Source organism: Balaenoptera physalus (genome assembly GCF_965194825.1).
Source record: "Balaenoptera physalus genome assembly, chromosome: 12".
Taxonomy (NCBI): Eukaryota; Metazoa; Chordata; class Mammalia; order Artiodactyla; family Balaenopteridae; genus Balaenoptera; species Balaenoptera physalus.
Window position 1 is genome coordinate 63,838,687 of NC_138897.1, and position 18,236 is coordinate 63,856,922.

General features: G+C 51.7%; 1 protein-coding gene and 1 long non-coding RNA gene across 3 annotated transcripts in view; one reads left to right on the forward strand and one right to left on the reverse strand.

The window, feature by feature from the left end:
* The window catches only part of LOC309640274, an 82,886-nt gene that overhangs the window by 53,333 nt on the left and 11,317 nt on the right, over positions 1-18,236 (forward strand). The gene's annotated exons all lie outside the window — the stretch shown is intronic.
* Positions 3,009-18,236, reverse strand: part of L3MBTL4 (L3MBTL histone methyl-lysine binding protein 4) — a 318,381-nt gene continuing 303,153 nt past the window's right edge. Inside the window, exons 16-18 of one of the 2 annotated variants that reach the window (XM_082418694.1) lie at positions 14,422-14,591; positions 7,278-7,340; positions 3,009-5,422 (exon numbers count right to left, since the gene is read on the reverse strand). In XM_082418694.1, coding sequence (XP_082274820.1) covers positions 5,243-5,422; positions 7,278-7,340; positions 14,422-14,591 — 413 coding nt within the window. In that variant the 3' untranslated portion in view covers positions 3,009-5,242. Of the gene's footprint in view, positions 5,423-7,276; positions 7,341-14,421; positions 14,592-18,236 lie in introns of those variants that run through there. The other variant, XM_082418695.1, reaches the window with a different exon arrangement.

An 18,236-nucleotide genomic window follows, 5' to 3' on the forward strand; every position in this document is an offset into this window, starting at 1 on the left:
CCTGGGATTTCTCACCACTTTGTGTATGTCATGAATTGATTTGCCTTGATGCCTAGATTCTGCAATCAAAGGGAACACGATCTGAATTCAAACCAAAGTGAATGGGGAAACGGATGGGTGTTGTCTTGTAGGCAAAATTGCATGAAACAACTAAGCCTGATTGCCATGAAACAGAACAATTTGGAGAAAAACTCTCAATATTTTAAACTCGGTCTCATTTCTCCAACCTTTGGCTTTCCATTCCCATTTTAATGGTGTTTTTTTTTTTTTACCCCGTATCCCTCTTCCCTGAATTTCTTCCATCTCAGTGCCTGCCGCTCCTTTGGCCACCATCAGCAGACAGTGATGTGGATACCGCAGCTTTGCCCCTAAAGGTTCTGAGGCCGCATGGGAGGGACAGCACATGCTGTCAACATGCCTGTAGCCCTCTGAGCTCACCATTAAGGAACTGAGTCTTCACTGCTGCCTTTAAGGACTCCCCTGTGCCTCTCAGCCTCAGCCCGGGCATCCAGATATCCATCCAGGGGCAGGTAGGCTGTGTTTTATAATCACTGGATTCAACATCCATCATCTGTCCAAACGGATATATGGGGCAAAGACGTGGAAGCAGAAAATCTCACTGAGAAATCAAGTTGTGATCACCAGTTCATTAAATGGCTCACCAATGGTTAGTCGTTTAACTCTTGAATTATATTTACCCAGTTTTCACTCTGTCTCCCCAGCAGCATTTTTTAAAAATTAATTTATTTTATTTATTTATTTTTGGCCGCATATGGTCTTTGTTGCTGAGCACGTGCTTTCTCTAGTTGCGGCGAGCGGGGGCTACTCTTCGTTGCGGTGTGCGGGGCTTCTCATTGCGGTGGCTTCTCTTATTGCAGAGCACGGGCTCTAGGCGCGTGGGCTTCAGTAGTGGCACGCGGGCTCAGTAGTTGTGGCTTGTGGGCTCAGTAGTTGTGGCTTGTGGGCTCTAAGGTGCAGGCTCAGTAGTTGTGGCTCACAGGCTTAGTTCCTCCGCGGCATGTGGGATCTTCCCAGACCAGGGCTCGAACCCGTGTCCCCTGCACTGGCAGGTGGATTCTTAACCACTGCGCCACCACGGAAGCCCCCAGCAGCATTTTAAGGAGTTGGCCTGTGCCAGCTCCCTGCCGCAGCTAGAAACTGAAGGGCAGAGAGAGATGGAGACAGAGAGTATAACAAGGATATATTTTTGAAGAAAGACTTCTTGTGAATATATTATTCACTAATATATTTATTCATAGGAAGAATATATTTATAAAGATTCTGAATATTCAAAAATCTATTAACAAATAGATTCTTCATGAATATATTTATAAGCAGAATACATTTTTAAGAAGAATTTATTTATAAGAAAATATATTCATGACAAATATATTCTTGAATATTAAGAATGTATTCACAGGAACACTTCATATTCAGGAATATATTTTTATGCCCTGGGAGTTGGAAAGACAAACTGAATATTCTTCAAAAGGATGGAGCAAAATGTAATGCAATCAAAATTATTTCAAAAGGAAGGAGTGAACGTGGCAAGTTGGTCATTTGCTGGGTGGCTAAGAAGTGCTTCCAGATCAGGCACCTGGTTAGACATAGGACTCAGGATTCAAGCCTGGGCTTGACTCCAAAGCCCTAGTACCTTCGCCTTTAGCTCCCTGCCTCCAGCCCTCCCTCGGCAGATGGAGATTCCATAGACAAAAGAGACTCAACCAAGAAATCCCACGGATGTCTGAGAGTCAGCGGTCAGCCAGGGGAAGATGTCACAGGCCAGAGGCCTATGTTAACAAGGAGTCAATTTCCTGCACTGTCGCTCTTGCGATCTGTTTAGGATGTGGGGTATACAAGGTTAGCATCTAATTACAGAGGGAGGAAAGCGGGGTTCAGAGCTGATTAAGGATAGATTTTTCAGAGAATGTCTGCAGGTTGTTGGAAGTGACAGAAATTTATTTTTGCAAAAATTACCTGAAATTACAGGCGTTTAAAGTCTATAGTCGCAGAAGTCCTAGCTCCCTTAGGATTCTTGCTAATGATCTAATTTCCAGCATCATGATGTGTTGTATGAATGGTCCTTTGGGGGAACTCTTTCTAATATCCTAGGAGTTGTATTTCTTGATGCCCTGATGGCATTTTTCCCCTTTGTCCCTGACTCACTCATGTTCCGGGTGGGACTCAGGAAAAGAGACGGGGAGTAAGGGCTGAGGCTGGTACCCAGGGGGCAGTGGAGGCCTTCACACCATCTGGGCATTTCTGGATGCTTCCTGACTGCTGAGCGTGGCGGGGGTCCTCCTGGCAGAGCGAAGGACGCCAACTCCTAATGATCCAAGCCTTTCTGGAGAGCATGGGGAGCGGGGAGGGAGCTGGCTGGGGCTGCTTCTGGGTGTGGTAGACTTGAGTCCAGGACGATCAAGGGCCCTTATGAGCATCCCAGGGTCCGCCCCACGTGCTCCTGGGCCCCTAACACGTAGCCACACTAAGAAGAGTGGGCCCCTCGGGGTCAGGCTTGATGCAAATTTGAATCTGTACGCGGGAGATTCCTACAAGATTATTAAAAAAAGGATCCCTGTTGCTGTTACTGTCCTGAGCCCTGTTTAGTGGCTGCTGTCAGGTGTCAGGCACCTTATTTGTGTGCTGTGTCAGTTGCAGTCACACACGCACACGTCCTCAAAATCAAATTAAAAAAACCCTCGGGGATAGGTATTATTTTCTCATTTTATGGAGACGTTACAAGTATTTAGGAAGTCACAGAGCTGCAATCTAGATTTGAGTTTGATTGGTTTACTTCGTTCATTGATGCAACAAATGACTTGCTGTGTGCCAATTACGTGCCAAATACTATGCCAGATGCCAGGAAGAAGTGAAGAGGAAGAGGCCACAGTCTGGGTCCTCACAGACCCTAGACTAGTGGGGAGAGACGAGCAAGTAATAACGATAAAGACTGAGGAGCATAGGATGGGGGGCACGGCTGCTGCGGGAACCCAGGAGCCAAGGCGTTAAGGAAGACTCTGGAGGACGGGGGAGGGGACACCTCAGCAGAGGGGTCAGCAGATGCAAAAGGGGTGGCCCAAAAGAAGGGTGAGTGTGGAGAAGAGGAGGGGGTTCAGTCTTGGTCCAGCCCAGACTATGTGTGTGTGAGACAAGAGAGAGTGAAAACAGAGCTGTGCTTGAGGGGAAGGGGGGTGCGTGAGAGCCCCAGTGCTGGGTGCCGACGGCACACCTTGCTGCCAATGTCCACGTCCAGTGATGCCGTGTTGGTAGAAGAAGAATTACAGCCCGGAAGTTGACAAAGAGTCAGAGGATTCTAGTCTCCTGGCTCAGGCAGCTGCCCTGGTGATGGTACTGCTCACATAGGCGGGGCCATTTGAATGTCAAGGTCGAGGCACTTGGATGACAAAGTGGGAATGTGCTGCAGCAGGTGGCTACACTGCTGGATCAAGCTCTTTCTGTCCGATCATTCCGTCTTCTAGGGACACAACAGTTCAACCCTAATCTGGCTTGGAATTATCTGTCCTGTTCTAGATCCTTCTCTTAAAATGACATGTATTAAATATACAAACCACAAATCTCATGTCTTCCATGGAGCCTACATAAATGAGCAATTCTGAGGTTCTGTTTAATTAAAGAAAAACTCAGACTTAAACACCCAAATCATTAACACCTAAATTTACTTCCCTGAGAAAACATACCCCAAAAGTGTTCAGAAGTGGCCGATTTCTCTGCTGGCCGACGGGTGCAGGGTCACTGCCTCCGTTCCTTCCCAGCTGGGAAGACAGCCTCCAGGCTATTACAACATATTCATAAAAGCAGTGAGGTGGAGGTCTTATTTTATCTGTTTATTATCATTTAAAATATATTAAAATTTTAACATAGCAGAAGCAGGAATTTTAACTGTACGTGGCAGTCAAAAAAAAAAAAAACAACCCAAACAACAAATAAAACATCACAGAAAGAAAAATGCACATCAACCAGTAATACATTAAAATTCCATTTAGTTAAGGTGAGGATGTAAAGAATGAAATATAAGTACACCTCTTAGAGAAGAATTCTTTTTTTCCCTTTGGTGACTTGAAGTTTGATAAACGCTCCAAGCAACTTTCTTAAACCGTAAGATTCTTAATTGAAGCAAATAGGTACTGTAGGTCTGACTCTCTTTTATGTATTTCTTTTCTCTCCCACCTGCAAAAAAAAACCCACAACCCCTGCCCCCAAAAAAAAACAACCAAAAAGATGGAGCTCCCATACTGTGGGGCTGACTCCACGTAACTTCAGCCTCAAATGTAGTCACTTATACAAAACAAATAAGGGCTGATAACAAATAAGAATTGTTTGAACATATAATAGACACCCAGCTCCCCACTTTAGAAATCTTCCCTTTAATGGAGTGTCTTTGTAAAGATGTACCCAGGCAGGGCCCCCGTGTAACACGGCTCCTCGTGGCACACACGCAGACAGCCTGCAGGACAAGTCAGCCCCCCTGAGGCGACCCTCAGAGCGGAAGCTGTGAAGACGTCGGGGGGTGGGGGGGGAGGTGTGTGTCTGTGTGAGGACACGGGTCCCTGCGGGGACACTGCAGGTGGAGGGTCCTCAGGACCCTCAGGAGAGTCCTGCCAGCTTCTGCCAGGTGCCCGGCTGGCTGGGCACACTCGGGAGACCCTGGCAGCACAACTGAGAAATGGTTTGTGGAACACAAAGGAGAATTAATGGATCATGAAAACATGTGCTTATTACTAATTTTTTTTTAACGATCCACGCTTTCCTGAGTAAAGACACAAATCTCACAGAAGTCTGTTTAAAGCACCAGGCCTCTATCTATCTATCTCTTAGACTCACTGCACCCGGAGGGCAAATCGCAGCCCAGCTCAGAAGCTGTTCTGGTGAAAACAGAACAATGTGTGTGTGAAAACCGTTTTCCTGATACTCTACCACTGGAGAGCTGCATCCTTGCAAATGGGAAGTGGCCTCCTCCAGGGCGAGGGAGAAGGATAAAGGCGTGTGTGTGGGCTTCTCTGGTCTGGTCGCTGCAGCACGTCAGAGCCGAGATGAGGGCGGTCAGAAGCCTGCATGTGCCTGGGCCTCTGCATCACTGGTGCTAGACCAGCCGCCAAACCCTCCAAACATAAAAACCGCAGCCACTATACAAGGTCCAGATCAAACCTGGACATGACCACAGGGACACCGAAATCAAGTTCATGTGGCTGCTGAGAGAACAAGGCGTGGTGGCCGCAGCCCATCAGGTGCAGAGTTTCCCCCTGCCTTCCTGGCCCGAGACTGCACCTTTCCTGGCGAGGTCCTGGGAGCTCCTGAACATGAGGATGGAGTTATAAATCTTCAGGGCTGGACCCAGTTTGATCTTCATCACCTGGACGATGTCCTTCTGTGTCAGGAGCAGGAAGGCTTTGCCATCAACCTGCTGTAGATCAATAAATCAGCACAAATAAACATATCCTGCTGTTAAAGTCTGGTTGCCCTCCAGGGGCCCCTGGGTGCTGAGCTGTGTGACGGGGACGCAGTGGCCTACCAGAGCTTGGGGACCACAGACCACGACGGCATCTTAGTCCGACCACCGTCAATTCTGTTTTCCCCAGAATGCTGAAGCTAAGTTGAATTAAAGAGGGGTTCATTCTGTTAAATGTGAATTCAGTGTACATGAACTGTCCCTAGGCTGAATTTCTATTGTTACATTTTTAAAATTTTGGACTGAATTTGTATAAAGGGCCTTAACAATAACCCACTTTCATCTACCAAGTGAATCTCCAGGAATGTTTCCCACGAGACCAATGAGCAACGAGGACGCGGTGGTGTCATTTATAACAGTGCAACACTGCAAACAAACGGGCACTCCAGAAACAGCACAAGGAAATAAGTTACAGGGCCACCTAGGGTGAGGGACCAGGCAGTCACCGAAATTCATGTTACAATGAAATAGTTAATGATTTGGGAAATTCTTCATGGATTGTTAAGCAACGAAACATAATCTGATGATACAGAAAGATCTGTTTTAATTTGTAAAATTAAATGTGCACGATCGCTGTAAACATACACAGAGTTAAAATACTTGAAGTCTTTATACCAAATGTGACGGGGTTTCGGCCAGTGATTTGGTTTGGTTTTTGTTTTCTCCTTTTAACCTTCCTGTATTTAAAATGACTCCTATGACAAACACCATTATAAGCAGAAGTACATTCAAAATGAATGCTTTACTTACTAACTTTTAAAACAGACTGTGGTCTGAAATGTCATGGCTTTCCTGAGGTCACGTGATGGCCAGTGCCACCGAGCAGGCCGTTTTTCCGGTTTCTAGAAGCCCCAGGGTGGTCTCAGAGTTGAGTCCCGGCGACTGTGGCCTGTCCCACAGTCAACGCTGCCTGTTTTCACAGATGGGCTCAGAAGGAGTCCAGGTTCCAGAACCAAGAGGACAGAATGAAGTTTGCTAGGGTGACACCCTTCCATGAACCCAGCCCTGTGGTTCTAACCCTTTTCAGTTAACAATACAAACCATGGTGTCAGTGTCTCCCTGAGGAAGGAGGGATCCCTGGGGACCCCACGTGGGGTGTTGAGAGTTTTAAAAGCTTCCACGTCTAATATGTTGTCTAATGAAGAATCGTCCATCTAGAGAGTGGAATACCCTTCCCGTGGGGTAACGAGCACGTTCCCACAGCGGTGGAGAGACCACCCTACGGCCATGCCCCAACCTTCAGAACTTCCGGCAGGACTCGCGGGCCAAGTGGCTGGTAGTCCTAATAGTAAAGCAGTGATGGTTACGATGGCAACAGTAAGAGTTTACGGAGCTTTACCAACCCTTCTCTGTGCTGATCCCACCAGCAACCCCGGAGGCAGATGAGGAAACCTACAATTTCAAGGATTGTGTGGTTTCTCCGTGTCCCCCTGAGTAGGGGCAGGGCAAGGACAGATAGGACGGTCCTAATTGCACTTTGGAGCAGACAAGCCCCCGCCTTCCTGGGTGCAGGCCCGTGGCAGGTCCCCTCTGCCTCAGTGTGGCTGCAGTCACAATGCAGGTATTAACCGAGTGACATGTCCCAAGAGTCCCTTTCACAAGCGGCTGCAGAGATGAGGCTGCAGACTCCAGCGACAAAGCACAGCTCACGTCAGCGACCCAGACAGAGGCTGCCCCGCTGGGCCCCCTCCTGCCTGGACCTCTTTCTCTTGCCTCCCCCAAGCTGCCCTTACTTACACTTAAGTAAACGGAGACAAAGCACTTCCGGGCCTAGTCGTAGAGAAACACATGTAATTTTTCCATTTCCTACCTCTTTCTTGAAGCACTTGGCATGCTCTTCGCAGCCCAGCAGAGACCGTACGAACTCAGCCACCTACAGCGCGAGATGAAAAGCCTGATTCAGAACGTGCACCGGAAATAATACCTTGGGTTGTAGTCATTCAACATTTGAGTAAAATACACTTTGAATCCCTCAAACGCTTGGGATTTAAACAGTAGCTATCAAGCCACAGTAGCAGTCGCCAGCTCGGAAATGAGACCAGCTCCTACTATCTTTTCTGGCCTCATTTCCAGGCTGACCTACATCGGGTTACAGTCACCATGGCGCCAATGACAGCCTCCATCTGTGTGGAGCCCTGGCATTCTGGAACCTTCCATCGTCCGACCCTCCTGTCCAGCCTGGGCATCAGGGCGGGCAGGCGGCGGCGGCCCGTGCACAGCAGTGATGACAGGCGCCGGCCGCCTCTCCAGACCTGGGCCTTCCGTCTCCCGTACCCGAGCCTCCAGGGCCTGCCCCAGCGTCGGGCCAACAATGGGGACTCGGACCTCCCTGCGGAGGGAATTCCCACAAAAATGATGAGGAAGCTGAAGCCCGAAGAGGTTTAATAACTTCCTCAAGGCCACAGGTGGCCAGTGAGTGCCCCGGGGAGCCCTTCTCCACCCTGGACATGCAATGGAACCACCTGGAGAGCTTTAAACATGATCTCAGGCCAAGCTCATGCTGCAGAGATTCCAAGTCAGTCAAGCTGGAGCCGGCAGAGTGCTGGGCACGGATTAGATTCCCGGGTTGGTTCTAGTGTGCAGTCAGGGCCAAGGCCCTCCTTCCCCACCCCGGCCCAGCACACGCACACGCACACGCACACGCACACACGGCAGGGGAGGCCATCCGGGCGCCACTGGGGGGCAGGCTGCAGCGGCCCCTCCGCCGGGCGCTCTGAGGGCTGAATGCTCCGCACGGGCAGAGCCCAGAGCTGGGGCGGGCGGTACTGAAGGTGAAACCCTGACGTGGGGTCACAGGGGACAGCTGGGGGCGGGGACAACACGCTCAAGGGCAGGTTTCCTGCCCAGCGGACTCCAACGCTGGGCCTGATCCTTCTTCGCTGTGGGGCCGCCCTGCGAACCGCAGGGTGTTTGGCGACATCCCCGCGAAGTGCCGGGAGCAGCCCCAGCACGCACGATTGTGACAACGAAGAACGAGTCCAGGTGCTGGTGACACCGCCCGGTGGGAGCCACCACGCTGAAGGAGGGCTCTTCTGGGATGGCTCTGTCACAGGAGGGGGCCGCGGGGCACACTAGGGAAAGTGAACGTAGACAAGTGGCTCTAGGAATTAGCTAAAGACACACGCCGGTGTCCCTCAATCACTGGCTCCCCTGGGGAAGCCGTGCCAGCACCAGGGCCCCCGGACACCCGGCCCCCGGGACAGGGACACGCCCCACAGGCGGTCTCTCATAAATACACGCTCCAGGAACTTCTGTTCTCAGAACAGGGCTGAGTGCTGCTCTGATGGTTTTCAGAGGTTAACATGTCCTTTTCTGCGCAGACACATACAAATTTAAAAAAAGGATCACGTTCCCTCTTAGTATCGTGAGCCAAGAAATCACTGCCCATGTCAGAGGTAGATTGGATTTTAAGTGGGGATAAATAATGTGCTCAACCAAAGAGTAAACAGGGCTGCGCTGCGGGGCAGGTCCTCGCACGGTCCTTACTGTCTTCCTCGGACAGTTTTATTCCCACATGTCTGAAATTCTCTGTCTTTTTGGAAAGAGATTCTGATTCTATTCAACCTGCCTTTTTCCAAAGTAAAGAACAAGTTCCATGAAATCTACTGAGGCAGACTCTTCTGGTCTGGATCATGATTTGGTATCATTATTCAGTACTGCCAGTCAGGATTTCTTCCCCCGAGAATAAATTCTATTTTGAGCTTCAGTAGAAAGCCCATTTGCTGCAGATTTCCTCACTGTGAAGTGGTGAACTTCACTAGACCGCAGAGCAGTAACGGAAGGGTTCCCTCTCATGCTCCCCTTCAGCACGTGTTTCCTTCTTCACGTCGTGGTCAATGCGGAGAGCCGTTCACACGGTTCCATGAGTCCACAGAGAAGGAAGCTGCCGTCCCGTCCTTTGTCTCCACCCAGGACAGCTGTGTGGACTCGGCTGCTTTCCCCAGGTGATGGCGGCCCTGCTGGAGCCCAGGGTGGCCGGCCTTGGCCTTGGTGGGGGCAGCACACCTGGTTCCCCAAGTTCTTGGGAGCACAGTGTCCACAGCAGACACCCCGGTTTTGTTTTGGAAGGACGCGTAGTAAGTTAGTTCCAGGGATGACACAGCAGGTTGGAAAGACTAAGAAAACTGTGCAGGCTCTGAGCTGAGCCCTTTACTCCACCCAACTTCCTTCCCGGGCAACCTCCTTTTCCTGGCATCCTCGTGCAGCCCAGCAGGCCTGCTTCCTTCAGTGCAGCTGCTGCTTCCTTAAATCTCTCCCGACGCCGACGTTCCCCTCTTGCTGAGCCAGCGCCGGGTGCCTGACTGTCCTGGCTTCGGGTCCACTGGGGACCATGTTTCCAGCCCGGGTCTCATTTCTTATCAGTGGAATTTGTTAGTTGCCCTTTTTCAGGGCCCGATTGTATAAGGCTGCTATGCTTAGGGAGCAGTATCCTGAATTTTTCAAAACACTCCCTCCTGGGCAAAGATTGCTTGGAAAGCGACCACCATCTTTTAGAGCTAATGGACATTTAGGGAGCCCTTGGGTAAGGCCAGGGCGATCTATATGTGCTGCTTTAAAAGGCATTTTTGAATGTAAGAAATAAAAGTACCCACATGGGCACCAAGCATCCCCGAGTTGCGCCCACGGCTGTAATGTGTGTGCATGTCGCATCTGGCCTGCGTGTGCCCATGGATGCCTGGCAGGAGGGGCTGCAGAAAATTCGTCTCCTAATTCATCCTCTCACTCGCACGTTTGTAACACACCTGCTCTGGTGTACTTGCTATAAAGATGTAAAAAGATATAAAAATAACTTAGTCCCTACTCTTAGACGCTTGTACCCTTCTATAGAACATTTCCATGACCAGAGTAAGAAATACACTCGCCAGGGACCACAGCTTGAATGTTTGCACACTCACGCATTCCTAACGAAGGTTTCACAAAACAATAACCTCTACTACAATGATGTACTTGCATCTGGTCTTGTCTCTCCTTTTAGAACCACTAAACTGACTTCACAGCCTGCCGGTGCTCTGAAAGAAATTGGTCTGGCAGAAACACCGCAGAAACAGCAAAGGAGTTAAAAGCCAGCCCCCGCCTCCGGGCAACGTGACAAAGGTCCGGCAGGTAACACAACTCGGAGCGGAGGTCTCCTCCCAGCCAGGACGGCTGACAAGAGGGACTGTCCTTGTGCTGCATCTCCTGCCAGAGACACTCACCCGCCTTAAGTCTCCCTGGATGGCACTTAGCACAAGGACCCACAAGTCGTTTTCCACACGCCCTGTCCCTGGCCGCTGAGCTCCCGCTCCTGCCCGGTGGGAACAAAGCACAAAGGCACAGCCCCGCCCTGCTCGCCCTGAACTGCCTTCTCAAGTCCTCACGACCCCACGCGCCACTCTTAGTGCAGCATCCGGAGCAGACACAGTGGCCCCTGTGGCTGGTACTCGCCGGGATTCCCCCTAGGGAGCCCCCTTACTTTCAACGATACAAACCCATCGCAACGCCCACACGTTGACCACTCAAAGTTTCTTCTTGAGGACCAGTTTTTGTGCCAGGAAATGTGCTACAGAACGTGAGAATACAGAGAGAAATTTAGGATGTGGTCCTCGTCCTCAAGGGCATCTAATTAGGGAGCTATCAAGACAAAGGTACATCAACGTGAGGGACTAACCCAGACCGTTTTCTCTGGGATGCATCCCGCGGGCAGCCGCGGTCAACGAAGTGCTCCAGGAAGCCAGCCTCTCCGACGGCTGCTTTAGTTTCAATCTAGAAAATGTCTGAGGTCTCTTCCGGCAGTAAAAGTCTGGGATCCCGTGTGTACCCATCACACAGAACTCAGAACTGTGGTCGCGGCTTCCTGCTCATCCTCCGTGGCATCTCCGGTCCTCCCCACCCCCTAGTGAGTCTCTTCCTTCTGAGACCCGCCCCATCCTAACGATGGACCAGCTACTTCCCTTTACTCACCCTCCAAACTCCACTTTGTTCAGTGTCAGACTTGAAACTGGTCAGATCAGAGGCCCCGCCCCCGAATTGCCTATTTATTCCCTAACGTTCCTAAACAGTGATCCCTGCTCCTCTGGGGTGATGCTCCCCCCGCCCCCCAAGAAGTTAATAAAAGCTGTGGCCCTCTTCTTCTGGGGAAAAACACACATGCTGTACACAATTTTCCCCAATCCCCTGAAGCCCAACCCCACGGCCCTAGCCGGGAACCCTGTGACCTGGGACGCTCACTTCCAGCCTCCGCCTGACACTCTTCTTCCTCGGCCTCCCCCTAGCTTCTCGCCCCTCCTCCTGCACTTCCGCCGTGGACCCACCGGCCTCCATCCCTGGCCGTGCTCTCTGGGGATCGAGCCTGGTGAAACCCTGTCTGGTGTAGCCGAGGGGACCCTAACTCAGAAGGTCCCAGAATAAATTCATCATCTTATCCCTTGGCCCCCAAACTGGATCCTGTCCCCAGAGTTCCATTTTTTGACGGCACCACTACTTTTCCATTCTTTCCGATGAAGTGTGCGGGCCTTGTAGTTCTCACACGTCATTATCCTAATTAAGTACCAAACTGCATAGCGCTGAGAGTATAAATGGAACCATGCTGGCTTATTTCACCTCCTCGTCTTGTGCCTCTTCTATTTCCTGTGCTGTGGCTTCGTCTGCTGAGCCCGGGTGGCTCTGGACAGTGGCACACAGCCCGGCCCCTTCTTACTCTCACCCTCCTTGCTGCCCTGTGCTGTTTTCATCTCCCTGAAGCACCAGCTTCACAACATGACTTTCTGCCTTAGAACCTAAGAACGTGGTATTGCCTGACTGGTGTGCCTGGCCCATCTCCCGCCTGCCGCAGGCCACCTTCCCCAAGCCCCGGTGGGCAGTGTGCTTGGGGTGCGGTGAGACGTCGGCTCTGGACCTGGCTCTGACCGTGCGGCCTTAAGAGTTTCCTTAGTCTCCGGTGCCTCCACTTCCCGGTCTATAAAATGGGCAAAATAAGCGTGTGTGCCTCCCTATCATTACATCAACACTGTTCACTACCATCATTAATGTCAGTAAGGGACACGTGTGTGTCTGTCATCCTTGCACATGTCACACTCACCCCCACTTCTATAGTTTTCCTCCCCTGCGTGGCGTCCCGTCTTTTCTCTGCTTGGACTCATTGCACTTTTGTTTCAAAATCCAGCTCAGATGCCCTTGCCATTCACTCAACAAACACTTACTGGGTGATCTACTCAGTGCCAGGCGCAGTGAGAAGCTCTCAGGACACAGGCCGAGTGAGTAAGGTCTCCGCTCACGTGCTTGAGGTTCAAGGTCAGCAGAGTGAGCATCGGAGGTGCAGCCACAGAGACTCTCGGAGGAAACGGGGGCCCCGAGGGACGTGCGAGCAGCCTGAGGGCTCCTGCAGGAGGAGAGCCTGCGCTGGGCAGGGGCTGGGCAGCGCCCGTGCACATGTGATAACAGTACACGGGGACTAGGGAGGTGCAGGGCGTGGGGCCCAAGGTCAGGGGCGGGTGGACAGCAGGCAGGTCCTACAGGCTCGTCTGGGGGCCAGGCTGCTGTGCAGAGCTCGCCCTGCTGCGCCCACTGCCCCTCCGTCGGGATGCAGTCGCTCTGCACACGTGGGGCTGGGCTGGGCGTCTGAGCAGGACAGTGACACACCAGGGGCAGGAGCACGGGAAGAAGAGGGAAGAGGGGCCACTGTCATCTAACTTGACCAGTGCAGAACCTCACATGAATGGCTTGAAGGTCAAAAGAGAGAGAGACTGCCCTTGAACCCTGGGTTGTTATTTCAAGGGCAAAACCAGCAGTGCTTTGATTACAGACACAACAGGTTTTAATTCAGTCGGCTCTGTAAACTGGTAAAAGTTCACAGATGGGTGGGTGCAGACCCTGAATACTCTCTAGGGATCAGGGTCACATTTAGTCACCCCCCCAAAACAAGCCCGCAGCACCTGGCATGTCCAGTCACCTCTCTGTCCTGCGGGACCCACAGGGCCTTGGAAGGAGAGGGACCAGGCGGGTAGGCAGGGTGTGCTGGAACCCGTCCACGTGGAGGGTGCCAGGTGGGGGGAACCCACCAGGCACACTCTGCGAGCTGCCTGGGAGGAGGGGCGGGAGGCCCCCGGGACCTCTGACCTCTGCAGGGCCTTAGTCGCCTGCTCCTTTTCTGGGGCTGGAAAGGAAGCCTCTGAGCGAGATGGAGTCCAGGTGACTTGACTGCTGGACATGCTCAGTGAGTATCCGTGACTAGCTTAACTGCAGCTCTGCTCTGTCTTGCCCTCAGAGTAACCCAGGCTTTTCTTTCATTAAAAAAAAAAAAAAACTTAAGGCCTGATGAGTGAGAGCAATACTTTCATCAAAAGGAATATCAGTCAAAGAATGTGTTGCTTTAAGTATGAAACATTTCCACAGCATCACAGGAAGCAACGGCACTTACCTGATTCTTATGTAAAACCAACATCGTAAGGTGCGTTTATATTACAATCAAATCCACTTTCCCCTCTGTTCGGCATCTTATGCAACATTGTGACCTAATTTACTAATAAACCTGAGGTTGACCTGATCCCCTGTGGCTGCGGATGGACACACGGCAGCGCAGTGCTGCCTGGGAGTGAGAATATGGGACCCCGAGGCCTCGGGGGCACCAGGCAGAGGGAGCCCCTTGGGCACAGAACATGCGGGGCGTGGCGGGGAGGCATCGCCCGGGGCTGCCAGGACACAGGCATGGAGGCCCACACGTTCGTGTTTCCTCAGAGCAAACCTGTGATGCGGGGCTGGAGGCCTAAATCAGCACCCGAGCCCGGGGGGGCAGGCAGTGGAGACGGCGCTGGGAGGAGGCTGGGGAGGGCAGGGCCCCACTAAGGGGCTTCCCGAACGTCCTGAGCGCCAGCCTGCTCCTCCCTCAAGTGTGGATCTGGAATTTGGCACGGGGACTCAGCACCTAAGAGAAACCCTGGCAGCGGGCAGGTCCACCCCGGCCCCGGGCAGCCACTCACCTCATCCACCGTCCACCGGGCCACCTCGCCAGCCCGCACGTCGGCCACGCCGGGGAGCAGCTTGAGGTGCTGTTCGCGGCCCAGGGGAAGGTCCCCGAAAGGCTGGGCGGACGGGGACGACATGAAGACCGACTGGTGCAGGGCCTGCTGCGTCCGCGCGGCCGAGTGCTCTGCAAGACAGGCAGGTGGGTGAGGGGGCAGCGTCCTGGCGGCACCCCCGCGCCGAGGGCCCGAGTCAGACCCCCTGGAACCCTGGACAAACCTCGGACAGACGGCATCGCTGCCCAGGAGGCCCTCCCCAGCACAGCAACACTGGTGCTCTATTTCAAAACCGCAGTCAGGAGAAACAGGAGTTATGAAGGCCCGAGACTGTGCAGGATGGAATAATCTGTGACCCACTGATGCCAGCAAGGAGCTGGCCTGTCGCTGCACTGGCCCCTCCCTCCCTGAGTCCGGAGTCGGAGCAGGCCCAGAGCCCCGCTGGACGCGGCTCTAAGTGGACGGGCACACCGGCCACAAGGGGTGTGCCCGCGCACGAGGCCCGGTTCCCTCCTGGAAGCCGCTGCCTGCGCCACAATGGGCTCAGGTCCACATCTGGCTTCAAGGGTCCCCTGGGGGACACCATATGTGGAATGCGGCTCAGGATCCCAGGAGAACCTAGGTGGCAGCTGCTACGGTTGGTCCCTGCAGGGCACGCTGGCCTTGCCGGGCTTGGGGAAGAGGCTGCAGCTGAGAGCTGGGTGCCCCCCCCCCACCCCCACCCAAGCCCTCCTAACTGGGCCCTCCCTCGGGAGCAAAGCTCTGAGTGGCCATGGTCCTAAGGCTCCAAGGGCACTGGCCGGTGTCTCCAAGGAGTCAGACTCGACTTCTGCCCACACTCCTCCCCAGCCTTTCTGAACTAGTTTTCCACCTTCAAGAGGGACTTTAATCTTCTGTTATATCCTGACATTTAGATGGAGCCATGGATCTCAATTCCCTCATTATTCTGCTCTGAATGTACAAATGGATAAGGACAAAACCACTACCAAGATTCTAGAGAAAATTCATGCCTTTATAACGACATCTTTTAAGATACTTTCAACACACATTAGCCGAATAAAGCTGTTATTTTAAGACTTTGAAAGGAAAGACCACAAACGGAAATGTTCTACGCCCTCTAAAAGTCTACCTTTCCTAATGCAAATGGCAGGGTAAGTAAGCAGTAGCTACATCATTTAAAGTCTATTATGAAGGCTTGTGCTTTACTGACCGTGTCTGAAGAGCTATTATGCAAGTATTTCCATCTCAAATTAGTTAACAGTTGTTAGTAGGTGAGGCTGTCCTGCACTTTGCACGTTCACATAATCGCCTACTGGTTAGTGACCGGAGAGGCTCTGAAGTACAAGGGAGCCTGTCCATCTCTGCCCGACTGCTGAGCACAGACACCCTGCATCTTCACCCACGTGTGCTGTCCACACAGATAAACAGACGGAAAAGTTGCGGCCTCCTCCCAAATTCTTCTGCTCCAGTTGCAGGCAGCAGCAAATTCATCTCTAAATGCGGATTGTCCGACACTGACCTTTTTAGTATGTAAATAGGTTATCTCCTCCATGTAGTTCAGACAGCAGCACGTAAGGCTGAAACTTCACATCTTCTTCACAAAGCCAGTAGGTTTACAGGTGTGAATGCTCCTTAATGAAGTTGTCAGGTTGCACAGGAGCAGGTACAAAACAAGCCAGGGAGGAAGCGTCACAGAGCATCTGCAGCTCCGGCCACGCAGAATCGCCAAGCTCTCCGTGGAAGCCAGGAGTTAGAGCTCTGTGCTCTTAGGGATTAAGACCTGAGCCAAAGCCGGGCTTTATTCTGGAAAAGTGCCGCATCCATCAGTTGGTTGCTTTTGCTGAAATGGCATGGGCTTAAAAGACAAATCACATATGTGTCTCAAACCCATGCCCTAGGTAACCAATCACGTGTAGTTTCTGAAACGTACAAGACTCTGAAAAGCCATGAGGAATCAGTCTTATGTTTGGGAGGAACGAAGATGTCTAGTGATGGTGATTGTGTTCCTGTGTGTGATTCACAAATAAAGGCTGAAGGCCTCCGAAATGCAAAAAACCCCACTGTGCTCCCAAGCAAGGGAATTTTCCACACGGTAATTTTGGAAGCAGATTGCCTGAGTGCTGAGGCAGCCACTTGGAAATGAACCCAAGGTGTGGCTGGCGGCTCCACCGAACGGCACTGGGCTCCTCCGCCCGCTGCTGCCCACGGCTCCGGCCCCGTAGGACGGGGGACTCAGTTCTAGTAGCAAGATGGCCTTGAGGTCACCACTCAAGGCAGGGAGGGAGCCGGCTGGGTGCCGTGCACTTGAGCTCAGGCGGCTTTGGAATTCGTTCTTTGTCCCCATTAAGTCAATCCATTTGTTTGGAGGGAGGTGGAGGCTGGATTTCTGGAAGGCTGAGCAGAGCTCGGTGGAGAGCAGGCTCCGGATGCCAGAGTGCCCCCACCACCACCCCGGGCAGCAGGCAAAGGTCTGCAGCCACCGGCTGGGTGAGGTCCCCTCCTGGGGGAGGGCTCTTGCCTGTGTGTCGGCAGCCCCAGTCTGGGGGAGCCCCGCCAGAACTACTCACATGCTGACCACGGATAACATTTTTACTACTCTCAGCTTTACAGCGTGAGTTGGAAAGCCAGGAAGTTGAGTTTTCCTGCTCTAAAAGACGTGAGTTAGGTTAGGGAGGGAGGCCCTGTGCAGGGAGTTTGCAATAACCAGCTTGCCATCGCTAAGATACGACTGGAGGTGACAATACCTACAGCGCAGAGCTGGTGGGAGGGGACGACAATGTGCCTTCAGTGACAGGTGCCGCTCTAAGCTCCTGAGGTCAGGCAGACGCTCTATGCAGGGAAGTGGCTTTATTCAAAATCAACACAACACAAGATGAATTCTCCATAGTAACACGAGAGAGGGGAGGCATTTTGGAGTGTTTCGTGGTGGTTGTTTTGCCTTCTTTGTAGCATTTCTTGGGTCTGATTTCTTCCGGAGCTGAGGGTTTGGGGTGGATACTCAGTCTACCTGGGAGAGGACGGTGACGTCGGGGGAAGGGCCGATCCCCGCCAGCTTGCCTGGGTATGAATCCTGGTCCCATGCAGCTGCTGAGTGACCTTGGATGAGATGCTTAACTCTTCTGTATCAAGGTTTTCCATCTTTAAAATGGGGTAGTTGCAGTACTCACACTTTGCTGAGTTCTTGGGATTAGAACAGCTCCCAGCACATGTGTTCAGTGCACATCAGATATTACACTACAGCCGTCCCCCCTTCTCTGTGGGGTAGATGTTCCAAGACCCCCAGTGGATGCCTGAAACCCAGGATACTACCAAACTCTATATATACTATGTTTTTTCCCTGTACATACATACCTATGATAAAGTTTAATTTATAAATTAGGCACAGTAAGAGATTAACAACAATAACTGATAGTAAAATACAATTATAAAAATATACTGTAATAAAAGTTTTGTAAATGCAATCTCTCTCAGAATACCATATTGTACAAATTTAGTGCCTTTCCCATCTTAACTAAGCACTTATCATGCACTGTGGGTATAACTTTTGCAGCTTGAGAGAGCAGGTGCAACAGCAAAACTAGCACAAATTTCTTTTCTTTTCTTCACAATTTCATGGATAGAAAATCCGTTCTTACCAGAGATCTTAGCAACCTCAGCATATGATTTTTTTTCTTTCCTTATTAAGTTGAGAACTTTAACCTTTTCACTTAAAGGAAGCACTTTATGATTTCTCCTTGGCACATTCCCAATTGCCAGCATCACTATCTTGTGCTTTG